This window comes from Pan paniscus, chromosome 15 (genome assembly GCF_029289425.2).
Source record: "Pan paniscus chromosome 15, NHGRI_mPanPan1-v2.0_pri, whole genome shotgun sequence".
Lineage (NCBI taxonomy): Eukaryota > Metazoa > Chordata > Mammalia > Primates > Hominidae > Pan > Pan paniscus.
In genome coordinates this window covers 70,639,252-70,660,973 of record NC_073264.2, presented here as the reverse complement: position 1 = coordinate 70,660,973, position 21,722 = coordinate 70,639,252, and the positions used below count along the sequence as shown (strand labels likewise).

The 21,722-nt window shown below is 48.4% G+C and overlaps 1 protein-coding gene across 1 annotated transcript in view; it reads right to left on the bottom strand.

Moving 5' to 3' along the window:
• Nucleotides 1–4,913: 4,913 nt before the first annotated feature.
• The window catches only part of PLEKHD1 (pleckstrin homology and coiled-coil domain containing D1), a 46,532-nt gene continuing 29,723 nt past the window's right edge, over nt 4,914–21,722 (bottom strand). Inside the window, exons 7-13 of the mRNA XM_003824100.5 lie at nt 14,067–14,161; nt 12,130–12,223; nt 10,337–10,515; nt 9,631–9,763; nt 9,128–9,272; nt 8,528–8,677; nt 4,914–8,212 (exon numbers count right to left, since the gene is read on the bottom strand). Coding sequence (XP_003824148.1) covers nt 8,043–8,212; nt 8,528–8,677; nt 9,128–9,272; nt 9,631–9,763; nt 10,337–10,515; nt 12,130–12,223; nt 14,067–14,161 — 966 coding nt within the window. The 3' untranslated portion in view covers nt 4,914–8,042. The remainder of the gene's footprint in view (nt 8,213–8,527; nt 8,678–9,127; nt 9,273–9,630; nt 9,764–10,336; nt 10,516–12,129; nt 12,224–14,066; nt 14,162–21,722) is intronic.

The following is a 21,722-nucleotide window of genomic DNA, read 5'->3' as shown; positions in this document are numbered from 1 at the left end:
TACTTGATGTGGGAAGTGCGGATGATGGGCAAAGAAAAGAGAAAATCAAGAGAGTGCCAACTTGGAAGTAATTGAAGGCAGCAAGAAACTAGGCCTGTTGGCCAGGCACAGTAGTTCATGCCTATAATCCCAGCACTTTGGGAGGCTGAGGCAGGAGGATCACTTGGGACCAGGAGTTTGAGACCAGCCTGGACAACATACCAAGACCCCACTTCTACAAAAAATAAAATTAGTTGGGCATAGTGGGACATGCCTGTAGTATCAGCTACATGGGAAACTGAGATGGGAAGATCACTTGACCCCAGGAGTTTGAGGCTGCAGTGAGCTATGATCTCACCACTGTACTCCAGCCTGGGCCACAGAGCAAGACCCTGTCTCTAAAAATAAATGAAGAAAAGAAATGACCTGTTACTTTGCAAAGTCCTTAGGTTGAGAAACTCTGAACTTGTTACATTGGACCAACCGGACTTCCAGAAAAGAAGAGTTCTTAGGAGACCAGCAGTTACCAAACAGCTGAGTTAATCCCTTAAGAACTCATGATAGAAAATCTCTGAGTGAAGATTCTTGGAACCTAGAATATAGAGGAGCTCAATATATTTACTGAATGAATGACTGAATGAATGAATGAGGCAATGGAAAAAAGTCACTTTAAATTTTTACAGTTTTTTAGGGGATGCTAGAAAAAGCACTGCCCTTGAACTCAGATACAAGCTGAACTTCCAGTTACAAGCTGTGTGACCTTGGGCAAGTCCCCCAAACTATGTGGGTTCCATTTTTTTCTGTAAATCAAGGAAAGATATGTGAATACAGAAGAGAAGTCAATGTAAAAGTGCATGGTATATAATGGACTCAGTAAGTGATGGACAAAGCAGAGTCCTTTGTTTCATATCTTAAAGGGGAGAACAAGGGTGAGACTCAACACCAATAGTGCAAAACTGCAGCAGATTGTCACCAAAACCCCTCCACCCCCGCCGTCTCCCAGAGCCTCAGCCCACTTTCCCACTGGAATTTGCAAGCCAGCTCGGAGCATGCTGCCATCTGCTGGGAAGAAGATAGACATGAACACCAAAGCATCCCTAACACCAGGCCACAGTGGGGAGGGAGAAACCTGGAAAAGGAAAGGGTAGGGATCCAGTTTCCTTTGGCAGTGACTCTCTTGTCCTTTAAGACATCCAGGGCCCTCCCCATTGGCCAACAATTTGTCAGAAGAATGAGATTTCAATCATGTTTTCTCCTGAAAACTGATAGGACATTATCCAACTTTAAAAAGGAAGGAGATTCTGACATACGCTACAACATGGATGAACCTTGAGGACGTTATCGTAAGTGAAACAAGCCAGGCACAGAAAAAGACCAATGCTGTATAATTCCACTTATATAAGGTATATACAGTAGTCAAAAATCATAGAGACAGAAAGTAGAATGGTGATTGCCAGGGGCTGGGGGTTAGGAGAATGGGGAATGTCTAATAGATACAGAGTTTGAGTTTTACAAGATGAAAAAGTTCTGGAGAGTGGGTGCACAAAATGTGAACATATTTAACACTACTGGCATATATTATATTACACTTAGAAATATATACATGTGTGGCCAGGCACAGTGGCTCACGCCTGTAATCCCAGTGCTTGGGGAGGCCGAAGTGGGTGGATCACGAGGTCAGGAGATCGAGACCATCTTGACAAACATGGTGAAACCCCGTCTCTTCTAAAGAAATACAAAAATTAGCCAGGCGTTGTGGCAGGTGCCTGTAGTCCCAGTTACTCAGGAGGCTGAGACAGGAGACTGGCGTGAACCCGGGAGGCGGAGCTTGCAGTGAGCCGAGTTCGTGCCACTGTACTCCAGCCTGGGCGACAGAGCAAGACTCCGTCTCAAAAAAAAAAAAAAAAAAAAAGAAATATATATGTGTGTGTGTGTGTATATATATGTATGTATTTTGAGATGGAGTCTCATTCGGTTGCCCAGGCTGGAATACAGTGGCACAATCTCGGCTCATTGCAACCCCCGCCTCCTGGGTTCAAGTGATTCCTGTGCCTCAGCCTCCCAAGTAACTGGGATTACAGGTGGGCGCCACCACGCTCGGCTAACTTTTGTATTTTTAGTAGAGACGGAGTTTCACCATGTTGCCCAGGCTGGTCTCGAACTCCTGGCCTCAAGTGATCCACCCACCTCAGCCTCCCAAAGTGCTGGGATTACAGGTGTGAGCCACTGTGCTCAGCCTCTGTACACTTAGAAATATTAATAGTTAAAATGGTAAATGTTAGGTTGTGTGTATTTCACCACAATTTAAGAACCAGTAAGTGAAAGAGATAAGCACGTGGTAGACACTTGACTTCATGCAATAGAATCACAATAAATACGTATTGAACGATGATGGAAAGAAGTGGTATGGTGGCTCACACTGGTAATCATACAACTTAGGAGGCTGAGGCAGGAGGATTGCTCAAGTCCAGGAGGCTACAGTGAGTTATGATTATACTAGTGCACTCCAGCCTGGGTGACAGAGCAAACCCTGTTTCTCAGAGATGGAAAGAAGTGAGGCTGACTGATGGTCTCAGATACAGGGTGAACATGACAATAGGCATCTTTTCTTTACCAGAAAAGCCTTCCAAGCAACTATGATTAGTCACAGTTACCTTTTCCTTGAGGTGATAAATTAGTTATCTTTCCTGTTCTCATCTCAAAGCAAACATATATTTTCATAGACAGTTCTAAGGATGGCATGGCATTGAGTGCTACCTGAGCCAGAACCTGACATCCTGTATGTTCTCGATCACTGGTAGCAGTGGCAGCCAATTTTCTGTTGATTTCAGGGATGCAAAGTCCCAATCATAGAACTTCAGAACCACAAAGGCTCTGAGCAGCCTGTAAGATTGAAGGGATTTCTCTCCTGCTTACTAAAAATGCATAAATACAGTAAACATTTTAAATAGTGACTTTTCAAAAGCCACAGGAGCCAGCAAGTGGCAAAGCAGAGCCTTCCCCCGCACCCACAGCAGCAGACAGTGCACAACAACGTCTTCCCCTTGGTCTCGTCTTGCCACTGGAGTCACTGCTCTGCAAGGGGGAAGGCTCTCTTTGTGGACACTCCAAGGCCCACCAACCACAGCTTTTGCCAGGATTACAAGGGGAGGCTGAGTCTGTTCATAATGGGACTCTCAGCCCAGAGGCAGGTGTCAGATCCTCCAGGGGAACGGTGGTGGAGTGCAAAGAGAGCATGAGCCCCCAAATGCAGCTGGCTCTGCAACTGCCTGGATGTCTCCTGGAGCCCCTGCTGTTGAGCCCTTGTGAACAACTCTGACTCACCCCAACTTCCCTGCCCGACTGTCAAGTCTCAGCCAGAGGCATACTCAGAGTTGACAGTGACAGGTAAAGTTCACCACAAGGGATTTGGTTATTAAGGTCCCCACCCCCCAGGACTCCTGGACTTAGAGTATTTCCTATATTTCCCATGAACACCTTTAACCCAGTAAGATGGAGTGGTGAAGTTCATTTCTGGGTCAGAAGAGCTGTAAGCCATGGGTGGAAGCCCACGTCCAGGGAAGGGAATGGGAGATGGGATGTGCCGAGCCAGGAGAACTGAACCTGGGGATGTTGACACCACAACATTCCACACCCACTCAGAAGTTTGAATAACCAGTTTCTCCCAGTTGCTTTGTGTGTCTGGGAGTGGCTCTCTTTCAAGAGGTAAAAACAACCATTGTAATCTCTCCTAAAGCCTTGCAAAAGACATCCCTCAACTCCTGTTTGCCAGGGGTGGGGTGAGATAAGAGAAGTCAGCAGCTTTTTCTCCAAGAGTCAAAGCTGCAGAGTTTCTGACTTTGGAGAGACCTTGCAAGGCCTGGGGTCTGAGAAGTGTCAACATGGCTGATTGCAGAAGCACACAGTTCCACAGGGACTGCTGGACTTTATCTGAGGGCTTCAGGACTATTTTGCCCAGTGGATTTATTTACCTTCCTATTGGATAAAATCTGACACACCTGGACTGGCTCCCTGAGACTTGAGCAAGTTTTGTTCCACTATCATCATTCATTGTGGACTCCAAACAGGCTGCTGAGACTATGCTGAGCTGGGTGGGCTTGGAGTGGGTTGGGGGCAAGAATGACATCCTTCCAGATGAATAGAGGGAGAGCATCCTTTGCAAGGACTGGGAGCTGGGGAATGGGTCAGAACCCAAGTGTTTCACGATCTCTTGCTTCATCCATTAACATCATTGGTGGAAAAGCACACAAACCAAACAGGAGGAGAATCCAGTCATTACCATTTCTCACTCATTTCTGGCTCTCCTTTATATGATTACTAAACAAAAGCATACACTTCTCCACATCAGAGCAGGTAAAACTGTCAGTTTCCAGCAGGGACACTGAAACTAGCAGGCCACAAAGCTAGGTATCCTGGCTGGGCATCATGGTACGTGTCTGTAGTCCCAGCTACTCAGGAGGCTGAGGTGGGAGGATCATTTGAGCCCAGGAGTTTGAGGTTATAGTGAGCCATGATCACACCACTGCACCCCAGCCTGGGCAACAGAGTGAGACTCTGTCTCTTACAAACAAAAACAAACAGGAAAACCAAACAAACAGGAAAACCTCACTAAACAAAAAACCTAGGTATCCTTTGTCTCCCTGAGGCTATTCTCACTGGCACAGTCAGTCCTGTTCCTTTAGTCTGTGCTAAAATCAGAAGAAAATCTAGCTGATAGTCCTTGTTACACAGGGACAGCCAGGACCTCAGGGCTGGAACACAGATTTTTCAATTAATTATTAGGAGGTGCAGCAGTGGGGAGCACTTCCTCAAATGTAGAGAAGCATGTGCAGGAGTATGTATTAGAGACAGGACAAGCAGATTCCATAATTCTACATTTGGCCTGCAGGGAGCAACATCTCTCTAGCAATGACCACACCACATACTTAAATAGATACTGCAGGAAATGCATTTAATTGGCCAAGGAATAAGAGTTTTGTTTTTAAAAATTAAAAAAATTACATCAACATATCTCCACTAAGTAATTTCCACTCCTACGTATTTTGATATAGAGATGTTGCTATTTTTCTATTTACAGTGCTAGGTACATAGTGAGCTTTTAACAAATAAACACTTATGGATTGTTCAGTTGGCTGAAGATAATTCAGACTTGCCTGAGGCATGGAAAATACAGGGTGAGAATAGGAGGAAGTATCGATTGGTAAATGTGCATGGAAAAGCACTGCTACAGTTTGAATGTTTGTTCCCTCCCAAACTCACACTGAAATTTAATTACCATCCCAGTAGTTTGCAGGATTAAAAAAAGAAATTTGATTGCCATTGTAACAATATTAAGAGGTGGGACCTTTTTTTTTTTTTTTGAGACAGAGTTTCACTCATGTTGCCCAGGCTGGAGTACAATAGCACAATCTCGGCTCACTGCAACCTCCACCTCCCAGGTTCAAGTGATTCTCCTGTCTCAGCCTCCTGAGTAGCTGGGACTATAGGCACCCACCACCACGCCCAGCTAATTTTTGTATTTTTAGTACAGGTGGGGTTTCGCCATATTGGCCAGGCTGGTCTCAAACTCCTGACCTCAGGTGATCTGCAAGAGGTGGGACATTTAAGAGGTGATTTGGCCATGAAGACTCTCCCTTATGAAAGGATTAATGTCATTATCAAGGGGGTGGGTTTGTTATAAAAGAATAAGTTTGGCCCCTCTTGCTCTCTCACCCTGTCTTTGCCTTTCAACCATGGGATGATGCAACAAGAAGGTCCTTGCCAGATGCCAGCACCTTGATATTGGACGTCTTAGCCACCATATCTGTGAGCCAGTACATTTCTGTTCCTTATAAATTACCCAGTCTCAGGTATTCTGTTACAGCAGTACAAAGCAAACGAAGACTAGCGCTTTCCTGTCTGGTTAATAGCTCGCCCAAGAAAAACAAATGCATCTGAAAATTATGAAAGATCTCTCTAAAAGCAAGCCATGATTAATTCTTTTAAAAAAAAGGAAACAGTAATCTTGGTTTTATAAATATTCCCCTTCAATTCAAAGTTCATCCTTCATATGTATTAGAGAAACAAGTTCCAGGTTTATGCATGTTATACATGTTTAAAGTTTTACATTTAGGGTCAGCCCTGTCAAATGCATTTATTCCAAACTGACTCAGCCCTCTCCCCAGCTAGATTCTGCAGAGACTGTATGAAGCCACCAAAGTCCACCCATCACTGAAAGGAACCACTGAGATTAGTTTTGGCAGGAAGAACTGAGCAAAGAGCAGGGCAGCCCGGCCTGGGCTTGGCCAGCCTAGCAGCAGATGTGCATGTGTTCTTAGAGGCAACAATGCTCCTCTTCCCACAGAATAGGCTGTGGGCTCCCAGGTTCTTGCACCTTTTGCTGGGACTTGCCCCGAAGCCATCTGTCTATCTCTCAGAACTTCTTGGTTTTCCAAGCAGCAAAGAATGAGCACCTTTAATGTCAACAGTGTCCAAGAGCACCCTGATCCCAGGTGGACCCCTTTTCTGGAGGCCAATAGCCTCAGGTAGTTTGGAGGGTGGGCCTGCAGGGAGAGGGGCTGGGCAGTCTGTCTGTCCATGAGTGAGGGACAGACACACCCTTCAGCCCCCTGGAGGGTGGTGGTCTTCCACAGAAGCTGCAGATTGGCGTTTCAGCTTCACTCCCAATGACACTGAGCCAACCAGTGACTACTGGCCTCATCACAGGCCCAGGGTCCCCAACTGCCAGAGTTCATGGTCACATTGCTTCACAGGCTGAAATCTCTGCAGGGAGAGGAGGCAGCAAGGTGACTGAAGCAGGGGCGGCTGGGAAGGAGACATCTGTGATCTCTTGACCAGCAGGAACACTGCCTCCCTGCCCAACCAGGAGTACATAATGCAGGAACCAGAGTGACTTTCCTTCACTCCTGAGCTTGTTTTGCTTGTGTTTGTTTGAGACAGGGTCTTGCTCTGTTACCCTGGCTGGAGTGCAGTGGCACAATCTCAGCTCAATGCAGCCTCAACCTCCCAGGCTCAATCAATCCCCTCATTTCAGTCTCCCAAGTAGCTGGGACTACAGGCATGCACCACCATGCCCAGCTATTTATTTTATTTTTTTTATTTTTTGTAGAGACAGGGTTTTGCCGTATTGGCCAGGCTGGTCTCAAACTCCTGACTTCAAGTAATCCCCCCGCCTCGGCCTCTCAAAGTGCTGGGATTACAGGCATGAGCCACTGTGCCCAGCCCACTCCTGAGCTTGTTACGTGTCCTCTGGGGGAGCCCCCAGCATCACTGCTGGCCCCAGCTCCCAGCCAGGGCCCTAGGTACACAGGCAGGAGGGACATGGTGCCATCATTCTACCCTCGCAGGGTGCCAAGGCTGTGAGTGAGCTCACCAGAGGAGGAGGAGAATCAGTGGGTGGCCCCACAGCCAGGGCCTGAGCTCAGGAAAAGTGGCACTGTGGCGGGTGTGTGGTATGTCAGGAGCCCAGAAGCTGCTGTCCTAGGCCCCTTTCCTCCTGCACAGCATGATGTGGTGTAAATGAGGGGTCTCAGCTAAGGGACATTTTGCTGAGTGTCAGAAGCAAAGGGAGGGTTAGGAAACCCTGGGGAAAAGGGAATGTCAAGGTGGGGACGCAAGGCCTTTCTACATGAGGACCACGGGCAGGGCAGCAGAGTCCCAGAGAGGTCCAATGGGCACCAGGGAGGGCTGCCATCTTCCTCAGTGGGGCAGACCCTGCCTGATGGCACAGTGGTAGACAGCACCTCCCCACCCCACTCCCTAACCGACACAAATCTCCACATACAACCAGGTCCTGTCCTCACCTCACCATGACAACCAGCACCCAGCTCAGGCCTGCATGGCCCTGGTGTGGACCCAAAGGTGGGGCGTGGGGTGAGGATGAGGAAGGCAGCGTCCATGTCCTTTGAGGGCAAGGCTGGCCCCCAAGTGGAGCTCCGGCCCAGAGGAGACATAGGCTCCAGACCAGAGAGGCCAGGAGCTGGTAGAGTGAGGCCTCCCTCTGCCACCCCTTCCCCTCCCCCGCCCATCCAGGGGAGACTTGGGAAGCAGGGGAGGAGCGCCCATCACTTTCCAACCCGGGAGAGTGCCGAGGGGGCTCCAGGCTGGGTGGCCATGATGTGGTAGATGGATTCCCGGAAGCGCTGGTCCCTGCTGAGCCGCTTGGCCACCTCCTTTAGCTCCTCCATGTTGTTGGCATCCAGTTGGGAGGTCATGAAGGACTGGGACGGCTTCACTGAGGAAACAGGAGCCCAACAGCCCTGTGAACAGTGCTCCCTCCACGAAGGCCTGGCCCTGTCCCCAGCCTCATGCCACCCCCTCACTCCTTTATGTGTGCCAAGCTTCTTCCAGCCCCTTCCCACACACGGGCTTCCATATCCTTTGAGAAACCCAGGGCCCTGAGAATTCACCCATTTGCCCAAGGATAGTGGGGCCAGGTTCAAGGCCACACTCTCCAGCCTCAGAGCTGGGCCAACCCTTCTGGCTCCCCATGTTGCCCTCTTCCTGCCTTGTCACTATCCCACCAGGGCACGCAGACACCCACACTCACTGTCATTCCAGGAGGTGCTGGACCGGCGTCGGTGGAAGCGGCAGCTCTTGATGCGGCGAGTGGCTGCCTTATGGATGTACACGGAGTTCTTCATGATCACAGGCATCTTGGCCTCCAGCTCGGCATTCCGGATGCACTCCTCAAAGAACCCTGTGGCGGCAGGGCCAGGAAGGGTGCGGTTCCGACTACATCCTTACCCCCAGCCAGTCCCTCCCTTCCCAAGGATCCTGGTGAGATTGAGTGGGAAATATTTTGGCCCCGTCCCTCGAGATTCCAGAGCCACCTGCTGAAGGGGACTTTCTTTGCCTTTCAAACCACAATCTGCAGCCATCTCAGGGCAGGTCTGCTGAGAACAGAGCTCTGAGCTTTTGATAAATGGAAGAAGCTCCTGGCTTTCCTCTCACCACAGATCCAACAGCCACAAGAAAGCAGTGGTGCTGAGATGCCTGCAGGCAGGTAACTGGAGAAGAAACCCTTCAATATCCAGGGAGCACCTCATGCATAGCAGACCCTGTGTGGGTTTCCTGGCTCTACAGGGCCGGGATCCCATCTGGGGCTGAGTGCCAAAGTTGGGGGCCGGGGCCTAGAGGCATGGCTTACTTTTCAGATGGCTCACATCAGCCCGCATCCTCTCCTCCTTCTCCTTATTCCGCACCTTGGAATTCAGCCCCTGTTCCAGGCTTCGCAAGGCCCCTTCTGCCTCCCGGAGACGCCTCTCCAGGTCCATGCGGACCTTCACCTCAGCCTGAGGTTGAGGAGAGGGAAATGAGAAGGAAGTCAGGTCCTGGAAGTAGCTGCCATCTTCCCCGGAAGCCTTCCTTGGTCACCCCTGGCTCAATGCGCGTGGATGGGAGTTATCACATCCCGCTTCTGAGTCTTACCCTTTGAACCAGACGGACTGGACTTGGCACCTGCACCCAGCAGGTGTCTGTCAATGATGCAGCAGACTTGCTGCTTCCCCTTGTGGTGGCTCCATCCCCCATGCCTGGCTGTCTGGTCAGACTGACAGAGATAATTCATGCAGCTACCCGGTAAAGTGCAGGGGTGGAAGGGGAGTCTCCAGGGAAGGGGAAGGGCCCTGGCACCAGCAGGCCAGGTCGCACCTTGAGCTCCCGCTCAGCCTGCTGCTTCTCTGCCGTCAGCTCCTGCAACGAGTTCTGCAGTGCCTGGGACTGGCTAGAGTAGAACTCACGCTCCTCCTCCAGGGCCCGTGAGCGCTCCTCGTTCTCCTTCATCCTGTGGGGACAGAAGAGGCACTTACTCAATGCTCACTTGCCAAATGGGATTGCCAATGGATGGACAGCTCCTCTTAGAGACCTGGGCTGGAGAAACCTTGAATCCCAGGCTTTATGAGCCCCTGAACTTTGTGGGTCCAGGCACCCAGGGGATGAGATGGATGGTGTGGTCACTGCTGGGAGCCCTAGGTTTAGAGTCAGAAGACTGGAGTCCGGGTCCAGAAGTTGCTTGTTCTGTGACCTCAGAAAAGTCATATAACCCCTCTGAGGCTCCATTTCCTCATTTGTAAAAGGGGGCTTAAAAACTTGCCCAGCCTGTCAGAAAGCATGGTGACAAGGACCTAATAACTCTGCATGGTTCACACCATTGCACAAGATAATTATCAAGCCAGCTTTGGGTAGTGAAAGTTCTCTTCCCACTTTCCTGGTGGGAAAACAGAGTCCTAGGCAAAAGGAAGTGAGTGAGTCCTACTTGGTCAGTGCCAAGTAGAACCCAAGAGTCTGGATGTCCAGTTCGAGGAAAGTCCCCAGACCCCAAAGCCAATGGTGTCTTCAGGGGTCGGGGCTCCCTCACCGCTTCTCTGCCAGGAGCTTCTCCTCTAAGAGCTGCTGCATCTTCTCCTCAATCTGCCGGAGGTTGCTATGGAGGCCCCCGCTGGGAGGGGGCTGCTCACTCTGATTGGCCAGTGTCTGCAGGTGGTTCTCGTTCTCCTCCAGCATTTCCAGGGTTTTCTTCTTCTCTATGGAGAGTTCCTGGCATGGAGGGAGGGAAGGAAAAGAAAAGCCCAATTTAGGTTCTCCAACGTGGCTGCCCTCACCTGCTTTTCCGTTCTGGAGAGTGACCCACTCCTCTTTCAGTCTTCTATGGCCGCTGAAATGTCTTCATTCTTCTCCAGAGCTAAAAGGCCCAGGTCTCTCCCACAACAGGGCAAGGTTACTCCTCCATCAAGAGTCACAAAGGAACCCAAAGTGCCTTCCAGTGGAGACGGCACCTACTAGAACGGGGTCGCATGATCTTCTGGGGTCCTGGTTCCTCCAGGGGTGAATGAGGAGACATAGTGGGCTTACGTGAAAAACACCCAACAGGAACCAGCCCAAGAACAGATTTAGATGCTCTCACAAACAGAGCGAGGCTGCAGTGAGCTATGATTGCACCACTGCATCCCAGCCTTGGCAACACAGGTAGAACCTGTCCCCAAACCACACCCCCCCCCAAAAAAAAGATGTCCTCTCCATTTATCAGACTGGGATCTTGTACTCAATGGCATTACACAGAAGCAGAGTTGAAAATATCCATGGGAATCACCTCCCATGATGTGAAACAGGGAAAGATAAATGAATAAAGGCCCCACAAGCTCCAAGGCTCCAGTCAGTCAAGGGAGACAAGAAACCTTTGCAGCCTTGAAGGTAATTCATGCGTACAGCACAGGTACGGGCCATACACCATATGTGCCAGACCCACTTCAGGGGATGGGCTTGGAGAGACCATGAAGACACAGTCTACTGAAATTCACAGTTTGGAAAACACACCTAGCATGTTAAGTCCCATAAAATATGTACAAAATGCCATGGGAGCCAAGAGCTCAGAGTAGATACCTGCCTTGAAAATCAGAGAAGCTTGACTGAGGAGATATTTGAGCTGAGACTTAGAAGGGTGAATAGAAGTTCTCCAAGCAGAGAAAAGGTGGAAATGATACACTGTGTAGAAGGAACAGTGTGGGGAAAGGTATGGAGCATGAAAGAGCTTGCTTCCTTGGAGTACCTGAGCTCCGCGGTTTGGAGCAGGGGTTGGGAGTCTGTGCAGGGCATGGAGGAGCAGCGAAGGGAAGAGTGAGGCGAGAGGCAAGGGGAGACCAGGGCCAGAGTTTTCACTTGCTTGCCATGCTAAGGAGTTTGTACTTTGCCCTTGAGGCTTGTCACCTCCCCACCCCATCCCAGTTTCTGTGGTATCAGATGATGGTGACCTGGCAGTTGATTTCCCTTTATGTTCAATGTCACTCAGGAGCAGCTAAGTGAACAAGACACAAGAAGGAAGCGGTGGTAGCTCCACTGCCCACCTTAACCAATCCTCTATCTGGTATAAAAATATAAGCACCAGAGGTGGATTTCCTGAGGCCATGGTAATAGCAAGGACAAGCCTCAATTTGTCCTTTTAGGTCTGAGAACAGACACTTGTTGCTTTGGGCCTCATGCCTCGGCCAGAGTTTTCAATGATCCATAGAGAAGAGACCCTTTAGATCAGCACCCCTCCATGCCCATTTCTCTTACAGATCACCCCCTGGGGAAACACTGCTGGAAAAAACAGTGTCATGTGGTCCAACCAACCAGCCTGCCACCTGGTCAACTAACCCACCAGCAGCCCCTCACCTCCAGTGTCTGCTGCAAGGACTCCGTGAGGTGCCTCAGTTCCTTTTTCTCTTGTTCTACACCCTTAAGGCATCTTGCAGTCAGTTCCAGCTCCCTGTGGAGACAGAGGGCTGGGTATGGCAGTGCCCACTCTCCCCACCCCCCACCAATCACCTCTGCACTTAGAAATGCTTTTGCTTCACTTCCTGATGGGGCTCAGGAGGGCTCTTGAATGGCCAGCCCCTCTGCACAGGTGGGCCCTGACAGCAGCAGTAGGGGCCTGGAGCTGAAAGGAAGTCCTGGCCACATGGGGTTGGAGTCACTTGCTCCAGGTACACATGCATCTGTCACCTGGAATAAACCTAGGGCCACCCCACAGGCAGAGGGAAACACTGGAGAAACAAAGGGGCCCCAGCCTTACCCTGTCTTCTCTGGACAGCACGTGCTAGAACCCATGGTCATTCTGACATAGAACATGGCTAAGGCCCCTCTTTGGGTTAGTAACAAGCTCCTTGCTGCCTTCTTCACAAGCTTCAGTCACCTTAGGCTTTTACACTAGTGTCCCCTCATCCTACTTGGAAAGTCTTTCCCTTCTCCTGCCCAATTTTCAAAATCCTATTCACCTTTCAAGGCCCATCTCACTCAGCCCTGTATTCAAGCCCACAAGCATCATGCATGTGTCTCAATTCTCGTAACACAGGAAATCTGCACCATGCCTTCTAGCACCTGATTACATATTATTACACTAATGTTTCCTGGGTATGAGTCTGGTTTCCCCAACCAGATCATACGTCCACTCTTCAAGGGAGTGGACTTGTCTTCTATTCCTTCTAGTACCTGGCAACATTCTGGAAGCTGAGTAGGTGCTTGGCTATTTACTTAGTAAGATCCTCTGGGTTTTTCCTTCCTCAAAATACATAGTTAATTGACACCCTTGGATAAGGTTGTTATAAGAAAACAGTTTCTGGACTATCACTGATCATGTGTGGTGATGATAATGATGAGGATGAGGATGACGATGATGACTACCCCAACCACAGCAGCAGTCTCCACATTCCTGGAGTCTGCCTCAGAATCACCTGGGGTGTTTTTAAAAAATATATAGATTTCTAGCCCTGGTGCGGTGGCTCACACCTGTAATCCCAACACTTTAGGAGGCCAAGGTGGGAGGATCGTTGAGGTCAGGTGTTGGCGACCAGTCTGGCCAACATGGCAAAACCCTGGCTCTGCTAAAATTACAAAAATTAGCCTAGCATGGTGACACATGTCTGTAATCCCAGCTCCTCAGGAGGCTGAGGCACAAGAATCACTTGAACCCAGGAGGCGGGGCTGCAGTGAGCCGAGATCGTGCCACTGCACTCCAGCCTGGGTGACAGAGTGAGACTCTGTCTCAAAAACAAACAAACAAACAAACATTTTTATATATACATATATATAGATATATACATGTATATATATAGAGAGAGATTTCTAGGCTCTACCTTTAAAAGATTATAATTCAGTAGATGATTATAATGTACAACTAGGTTTACAAACAATACATGGTACTAAAGGTCTCAAATGACACATTCCCAAAAAGGACTATGCAGGAAAGACAGCAAATGTTGAGGGTCTTAGCCAACAGCAAGCACCTCTAGGCCAGCGTGTCCTGTCTGGCCCTGGGTGAGAGAGGCTTTCATGAAGGCAGGGGGCTTTGTGGCTTGGAGGGATGCTCCATTGCCTTATGCTCTAGTGGGTAGAAATGACCCCATTTATCTGGGGCAGGGGAGTCTACAGATTCTTCTGGAAACACTCAAACCTGGAGCCTTGGAGGACAGACTCAAACTGGGATAGACCCAAGCCTGGAGCCTTGGGAAGATAGCATCTCTGAGGTGGAGGCCTCCTCAGGTCTGACGGGGAAGGTGGGCTCGGCATGCCCTAACTTAGTGGCACCCCCAATTCCCAGGCACCACCACCACCTCTTGATCTGCTCCTGCTCCATTCTCAGCTCCTGCACCACCTCCTCGAACTGCTGCTTCTCGGCCTCCAGCACCTGGTTAAGGCGCTCAAGCTCCTGAAGAGACCAGAGAGGAAGAGAAGAGTCACAGGCAGCAAAGGACCCCTGAGATCAGGATCCCTCACTCTATCCCAAGGGACCCTCTGGGATTTAGCACAGCCTGGGTCATGTGCTGCACCAGACCGGGAATTAAGTTCTAAGGCCCGCCGGCCCCACTCATTGACATGTAGTCCTGACAAACCCAAAATCTATGATGAATCAAGCCCACTGAAAACACATTTTGCATGCTGAAGACTGGGTTTAGGAACACTCCCAACATTACTCCTTGTGGCTGGAGGAAACTATAATTCTAAATATCTACTCTGCAGGGCAGCTCCAGTCACTGCCACCATCAGGCAGGTTGGCTGTCCTTCACACCCGGAGGAAAGAGTGGTGAGTGTGTATTTCCATTCGAGATCCCTGGAGTGATATCTGTTAGAAGTGGCAAGGAAAAGCTATTCCCAACCCAAAAGTCAGAGAATAAGGACTCTTTTTTTTCTTGAGGTATCTGGGAAGCAATGACTCCAGGTGGCTTCAGCTTCCCTCTGCTCCGGCCCCAAAGTGTAGGAGAACTAGAAAGTGCAGGACAGGCCCCAGGGGACCAGACTTGCCCCTTCAGGAATCCCAGGAAGCCCAAGTGTTTTCCCAGCAAGTGTGTGTCCTCCAGGAGTCCTCTTTTCCTGGGGTTCAGTGGCAGGTGGCATTGGGGGGCACATTTCACGTAATTTGGCTTGAAACATTTTTGTGACAACTGCTTTGTTCCTCCACATTTTACACTGTGGGAGGATATTATTTCCACATTCACTTCCTTTCTCATCTTCCAGCTCCAAATTCCACTCTCATTTTCACCTGGGGGCTTTGTTCCCAAGTTTAATGGAAACCCCACTGGGGAGGGAGGCTGTCTATATGGAGAAGTTGCCATGGACTTTGAGGAGATGCAAAGAAGGAATAAAATATGAGGCAGAGGAAGGAGCCTGCATTCAAACCCTACAAACTCCATCTCTAAACTACTTACCCAAAGAGTTGCTATATCTTTCCCTTCTAATCATTACTGGCACTTTGGGCATGGATCACTGGTTACAAACTGACCTCAGTTTTTGCCAAATGTTGTCACCACCAAGACTGCTCACTGCTCACTGGTATTATTATTAATATTATTATGTTTAGAGATGGAGTCTCTGTCACTCAGGCAGAGTGGCACTCGTGCAGTGGCACGATCATAGCTCATTGCCGCCTTGAACTCCCAAGCTCAAGCCATCCTCCTGCCTCAGCCTCCTGAGTAGCTGGGACCACAGGCTCAAGCCACCAAGCCCAGCTCTCACTGGCATTCTGATGCTCCTCCTGGGCACACCACATGGCCAGAGTGCACCTGGTAAAGGTGAGTGGGTCCGTGGGACTAGCTAAAGCCAATGGAATGAGAGCAGAAGTGTGTTACTTCTAGGCAGTTGCCTTTAAGAGGCAATGCATCATGTGCTACGTTCCCTTCCCCCTGCCATGGCAACCAGTGTCTATATACAAGATACCATATATAGACATAATATAAATATAATTAAAATTGTATTCTTTTTTTCTTTTGAGACTGAGTCTTACTGTTGCCCAGGCTGGAGTGCAGTAACACAATCTCGGCTCACTGCAACCTCTGCCTCCCAGATTCAATCAATTCTCCTGCTCCAGCCTCCCGAGTAGCTGGGATTACAGGCACTCACCACCACACCCGGCTAATTTTTGTATTTTTAGTAGAGATGGGGTTTCACCATGTTGGCCAGGCTGGTCTCGAACTCCTGACCTCAGGTGATCTGCCCACCTTGGCCTCCCAATAAAATTTTCTTCTTATAGACCCCAATCCCTCTTTGATGAAATAAGAGTTTGGAGCTTCAGAAAAGTTTGAAACTCCCTATATTATTCATTCTCAGTAGCTAACACATGATATTGGATATTGCTTATGATGATAAACCCCTTTATAGCCTCAGATTCGACAAACCTCACATATTCCCTCTCCTCAGTGGGCTCCGCCTCCTGGGGCAGAGCCGTTTAGAGGCCTGGGGAAATTACAAGCTGTAAGCATCCCTGGGCTTACACTGGAAAATAACAAAGGTGCCCAGCTCTTTTTTTTTTTTTTTTTTTTTGAGACAGAGTCTCGCTCTGTCACCCAGGCTGGAGTGCAGTGGCACGATCTCAGTTCACTGCAACCTCCGCCTCCCTGGTTCAAGCAATTATCCTGTCTCAGTCTCCCGAGTAGCTGGGATTACGGGCGCGCACCATCACACCTGGCTAATTTTTGCATTTTTAGTAGAGTTCAGCGGGGGTTCTACCATGTTGGCTAGGCTGGTCTCGAACTCCTGACCTCGGGTGATCCACCCACCTTGGCCTCCCAAAGTGCTGGGATTATAGGCGTGAGCCACCGTGCGCGGCCAGGCGCCCAGCTTTTACAGGTCTGAGGCTTCTGCCGCTTCACAAATGATCACCCTGGACCCACCTGGAGGCTCCACCCCATCCCTGGAAAGTCCCTTTCTCTAACACTCCAACTTACAAATATTTCCCGTTACTTGATATTACGCTGGGATATCTTTTTGTAGTTGAAAACGGAGGAGGGTCAATGATTAAAACCCATTCCTTCCCTCCCTGGCATTTAAGTGCCTCGTGACGCCAGCAGATCCCAGCTATGCCTCTGAGAAGCAGAAAGTGAATGTGATCCACCTGAAAATAATACGGCAAGACAATTATTTGGCTTGGAATGACTGGAATTCCCTTCCTTCCCCAGTAGTCCCCGATATATGCGATAAGGTGCTTTTCTACCGTCTGTACTACATGTGCCCGCACAGCATTTATTGCTCTGTGAAAGGGCCAGAGAAACAGGCACCCATGAGTCAGAACCCTCCAGGGTCAAAGGAACTTTAAAGGCAATTAAAGTCTCCATCAGATGCTTCAGTCTCCTGCTTGGTTTTCCTGCCAAGAGATGGTCCAAGCTTTGCTTGACTGGCTCTCATGACAGCCCATTTCACCCCTGAACAACCCTGATAAAAGCCTTTTCCTTACAGGCTCAACCCTCTGCTATGCTCAGCCCTGCCACTCCCTGACAGCTATAAATACAAAAGCATTTATGAATAATGAAGATTTTTGTTGAAAGTTTTGTGGGGCTTCAATGAGAGCATTCTATTTCATTTATGGAGCAAAATTCCCCTCCAAAATCTCATAAACCATCTCTGTCTCTTGCCCAAATTTTTTCTCCCTTCAGCCGCTGCCTGGCTTCCTGGGCCTTTCTGTCTGTCTCAGCTGTACTCTCTCCTGAAGCCCCTCTCCTCAGCTAGGAAGCCTGCATGTCCCTGTCACCAAAATAAGAGCTAGGGAACAGCTCTTAGCAAAACAAAACACAGGCAAAGCCAAGGACAGCAGCCAAAGCCCAGCCACTCTGGGCTGCTCAAGCACACCTAGGGGAGGAGGCACCCCATTTCCACCACCAGTTCCACTTGAGCCAAAAGCTGCCTACCTCATAATCCTTCAATGGGTCCGGCTTATCCCTCTTGAGGCCATAAAACAACACTAACCTCTTTTCTCTTCAAGTATTTAAAAGAGCAATTCTGTCCTCAAGTCTCCTCTCCTCCAAGCCAAATAATTCCTGTTCACCACACTTCACAGGGCATGATTTCTCATCCTCAGTAAAACTAATTGTATTCTTGAAAAGAATGCAATTCTAGACCAGACTCCTGGTTAGGAAGACTTAATACAGTAAAGATTCTTTCCAATTAATTTACGAGCTCAATGCAATTCCAGTAAAAACCTCAGTGAGATTTTTTCTTATAATTCTATTCATTCATGCTACACATATTTATTGTCTAAAATGTTTCAAGCATCTGCCAAGCTATGCACTGAGGATATGAAGATAAGCAAAAACAGATGTATCCTTGCTCTCAGGGAGCTCATAGTCCAGTGCAACTATTAATAAAATCAGGGCCAGGAGAGGTGGCTCATGCCTGTAATCCTAGCACTATGGGAGGCCGAGGTGGGAGGATTGCTTGAGCTCAGGAGTTCAAGAGCAGCCTGGCCAACACGGCAAACCCCATCTCTACTAAAAATAAAAATACAAAAAATTAGCCAGGTATGGTGGTACAAGCCTGTAGTAGTTCCAGCTACTTGAGGGGCTGAGGCAGGAGGATCCCTTGAGTCCGGGGGACAGAGGTTGCAGTGAGCCGAGATCACGCCACTGCATTCCAGCCTGGGTGACAAAGTGATGCCCTGTCTTAAATAAATAAATAAATAAATAAATAAATAAATAAAATCAGACCAGGATTGTAGATCAAATGCAAACATCAAATATTACCAAAATAATCAGACACATTAGAGTAGCATTACAAACCAAGATACATGATATGCAGGACAGGGACATGGTTCTATGTAGAGCTACCCTGATGGGAGTGAGGCAGGTATGCGGTGTGAGGTTGGGGGAGATCAGGTGATTCTTTAGCTGACAGATGAAGATGAATCAATAGAAGGAAAAAGAAGGAGCATTCCAGGCAAAAGGAAAGGTAGGTACAAAGGCCCTGTGGAAACCTGCTGCCCTGAAAGAACCGAGATTGGCCCACATGGTTGGGCCCAGAGTGAGAGTGAACATGACGGGAGGGAAGTTGGACAGGCTGACAGTGGCTATCATTTATTAAGCACTTCCTATGTTGCAAGCAGTTTGTATGCAATCCTCCCAATAGCCCTACCATGGAGTACTGCCTCAGTTCAGAGAGTGCTGCCCCTGCCCTCTCTCTGTCTGCGCTAGATCCAAGGCAATCTAGACCACTCCCACTCCCCCACCCCTCCCTGCTTCATTTGCCATTTATGTGCAAATGACTCCTATGTTGATACCTGTAGTCCCTACTCTTGGTTGAGCTCCATCCTCTTATATCCAACTGTTGGCTTCACATCTCCAGCCAGATATCCAAAGATATCATAAACACATGTCCAAGAACAAATTCGTGATCTTCCCCACCAGAGCTTGTGATCTTCCAGTGTACCCTGTCTCAGGGAATGCACCACCATCCACTGCTTATGCAGGTGAGAAACTTGGGATTCATGCTTCACCTCATCCTTCCCCACTCTACTTTTTCCCACGCCACCCTCAAGTCCAGTTCGTATTGCCCCCCACCCCCAGCCCCCACTCTAGAACCTGCCAGGCAACTTCTCTTCATCTCACTGCCCTGCTCTGGTTCACACTGCTATTAGGTCTTGTCTGGACTAATGCAGTGGCCTCCCACCTGGGCTCTTTGCACTCTTTCTGGCCCCCCTTCATCCTTTTCTCCATATTGCAGCCAACATCACTATTTAAAATAGAAATCACTGTAATCCCAGCCCTTTGGGAGGCCAAGGCAGGCAGATTGCCTGAGCTCAGGAGTTCAAGGCCAGCCTGGGTAATATGGTGAAACCCCATCTCTACAAAAAATACAAAAAAATAGCTGGACATGGTAGTGTGCACCTGTGGTCTCAGCTACTTGGAAGGCTGAGGTGAGAGGATCACTTGAGCCCAGGAGGTCGAGGCTGCAGTAAGCTGAGATCGTGTCATTGCACTCCAGCCTGGGTGATAGAGGGAGACACCCTCCCCCCCACAAAAATGGAAATCAAATCATGATACCCACCCTTTTTCCTTACTCCCTGCTCAAAACCTTCATTGCTTCTTCTTGGTCAGGAAGAAGGATCAAAAATAGAAGATTATTTAAATAAAACATCACATACAATGAATCAGTACATTGCCATTAAAATTGATGTTTTCAAAGAATGTTAAAGGACATGAAAAATGTATAATGTTAATGAAGGTATGATGAAAAGTATAATGAAAAGGCAGTCCATAAAACTGAATATCCAATATGCTGATAATTATATTTAAAATATACCATATATAAGAATAGTATATAGAGAAAAAAAAGGCTAAAATGAAAAGCACCAAAAAGTTTGGTGACAGTTGTCTGTCAATTATGGGATTACGGATAAATTTTATTTTCTTATTCATGTTTTACAAGTTTTCTACAAAGAGCATGATTTCTACAAATAGGGGAAAAGTTCTATATTAAGGAGGAAAAAGAAAGAGAACAGAAGAACTTCAGTTTCCAGTTCAGCATGTAAGGAATTTAGAAGTTGTCACTTTATTCTAATAAGTAAAAAGCTGAACAAGGCAGGACACAGTGGCTCACTCCTGTAATCCACAAGGTGGATCACTTGAGCCCAGGAGTTTGCGACCATCCTGGGCAACAGAGTGAGACCCTGTCTCTAAATAAAATAAATTTAAAAACCAAACAAACTGAAAAATCAGCAAGTCTTCTTACATCATCAGAGAAGTGAGGTCATAAAGCAAAGTTCTATTCCCAAAATTGAAAAGACAGGCAGATTAATATAGCTTGGATATTTGTTCCTGCCCGAATCTCATGTTGAAATGTAATCCCTAATCTTGGAGGTGGGGCTTGGTGGAAGGTAGTTAGATTACGGGGGCAGATCCTTCATAAATAGCTTGGGTCATCCCCTTGGTGATAAGTGAGCTCTCCCTCTGAGTACACATGAGATCTGGTTGTTTAAAGTGTGTGGCACTTCCTCCGCCCATGCTCTCTCTCTTGCTCCTGCTCTGGTCATGTGACATGTCTGCTCCGCCTTCACCATCTGCCATGATTGTAAGCTTCCTGAGGCCTCCCTAGAAGCTGTGCAGATGCCAGCACCATGCTTCCTGTAAAGCCTGCAGAACCATGAGCCAATCAAACCTTTCTTTATAAATTACTCAGTCTCAGGTATTTCTTTATAGCAATGCAAGAATGGCCTAAGACACAGATACAGAGAGTCACACTAATGAGGCAGAAACTACCAGCAGAAACCTCCATGGGAACCAGTACTGGGGTAGGAAAACCTGAACTGCAGTTGACAAATTGCTGGAGGTTCAGTTTGAAGAGTTAAAACTCCAGGGGGGGCCAATCTTAGGGAGGCCTCCTCACTTCTGTGAGTTATAACTCCAGGAGCTCTACCAGGTTCTCAGTGAATATATGGGGAAAGCAGCCATTTGGAAATGCAACACAGCATTCTGTTTTTTTGTTTGTTTGTTTGTTTGTTTGTTTGTTTGTTGAGACAGAGTCTCGCTCTGTCACCCAGTCTGGAGTGCAGTGGCGTGATCTTGGCTCACTGCAACCTCTGCCTCCCAGGTTCAAGCAATTCTCCTGCCTCAGCCTTCCATGTAGCTGGGACTACAGGCATGCACCACCACACCAAGCTAATTTTTGTATTTTTAGTAGAGACGGGATTTTGCCATGTCGCCCAGGCTGGTCTTGAACTCCTGACCTCATGTGATCCACCTGCCTTGGCCTTTCAAAGTGCTGGGATTACACTGTGCCTGAGCCCATTCTGTTCTTCTTTACAAAGCCTGCCATAAACTATTATACCACAGCCTAACCTGTTTTATCAGAGAGTAACCTACTTGGGGGAAGGGAAATACCAAATTCCAGCCCACTGTACCCATGCTGTTCTACCTAAGGTGGGGGAAAGCCCTGAGAAGCATTTATGAAGTTCACAGTCCAAGGGCGCAACTCACCAAAAGGCTAAGACCACCACATCACTAAAGGCC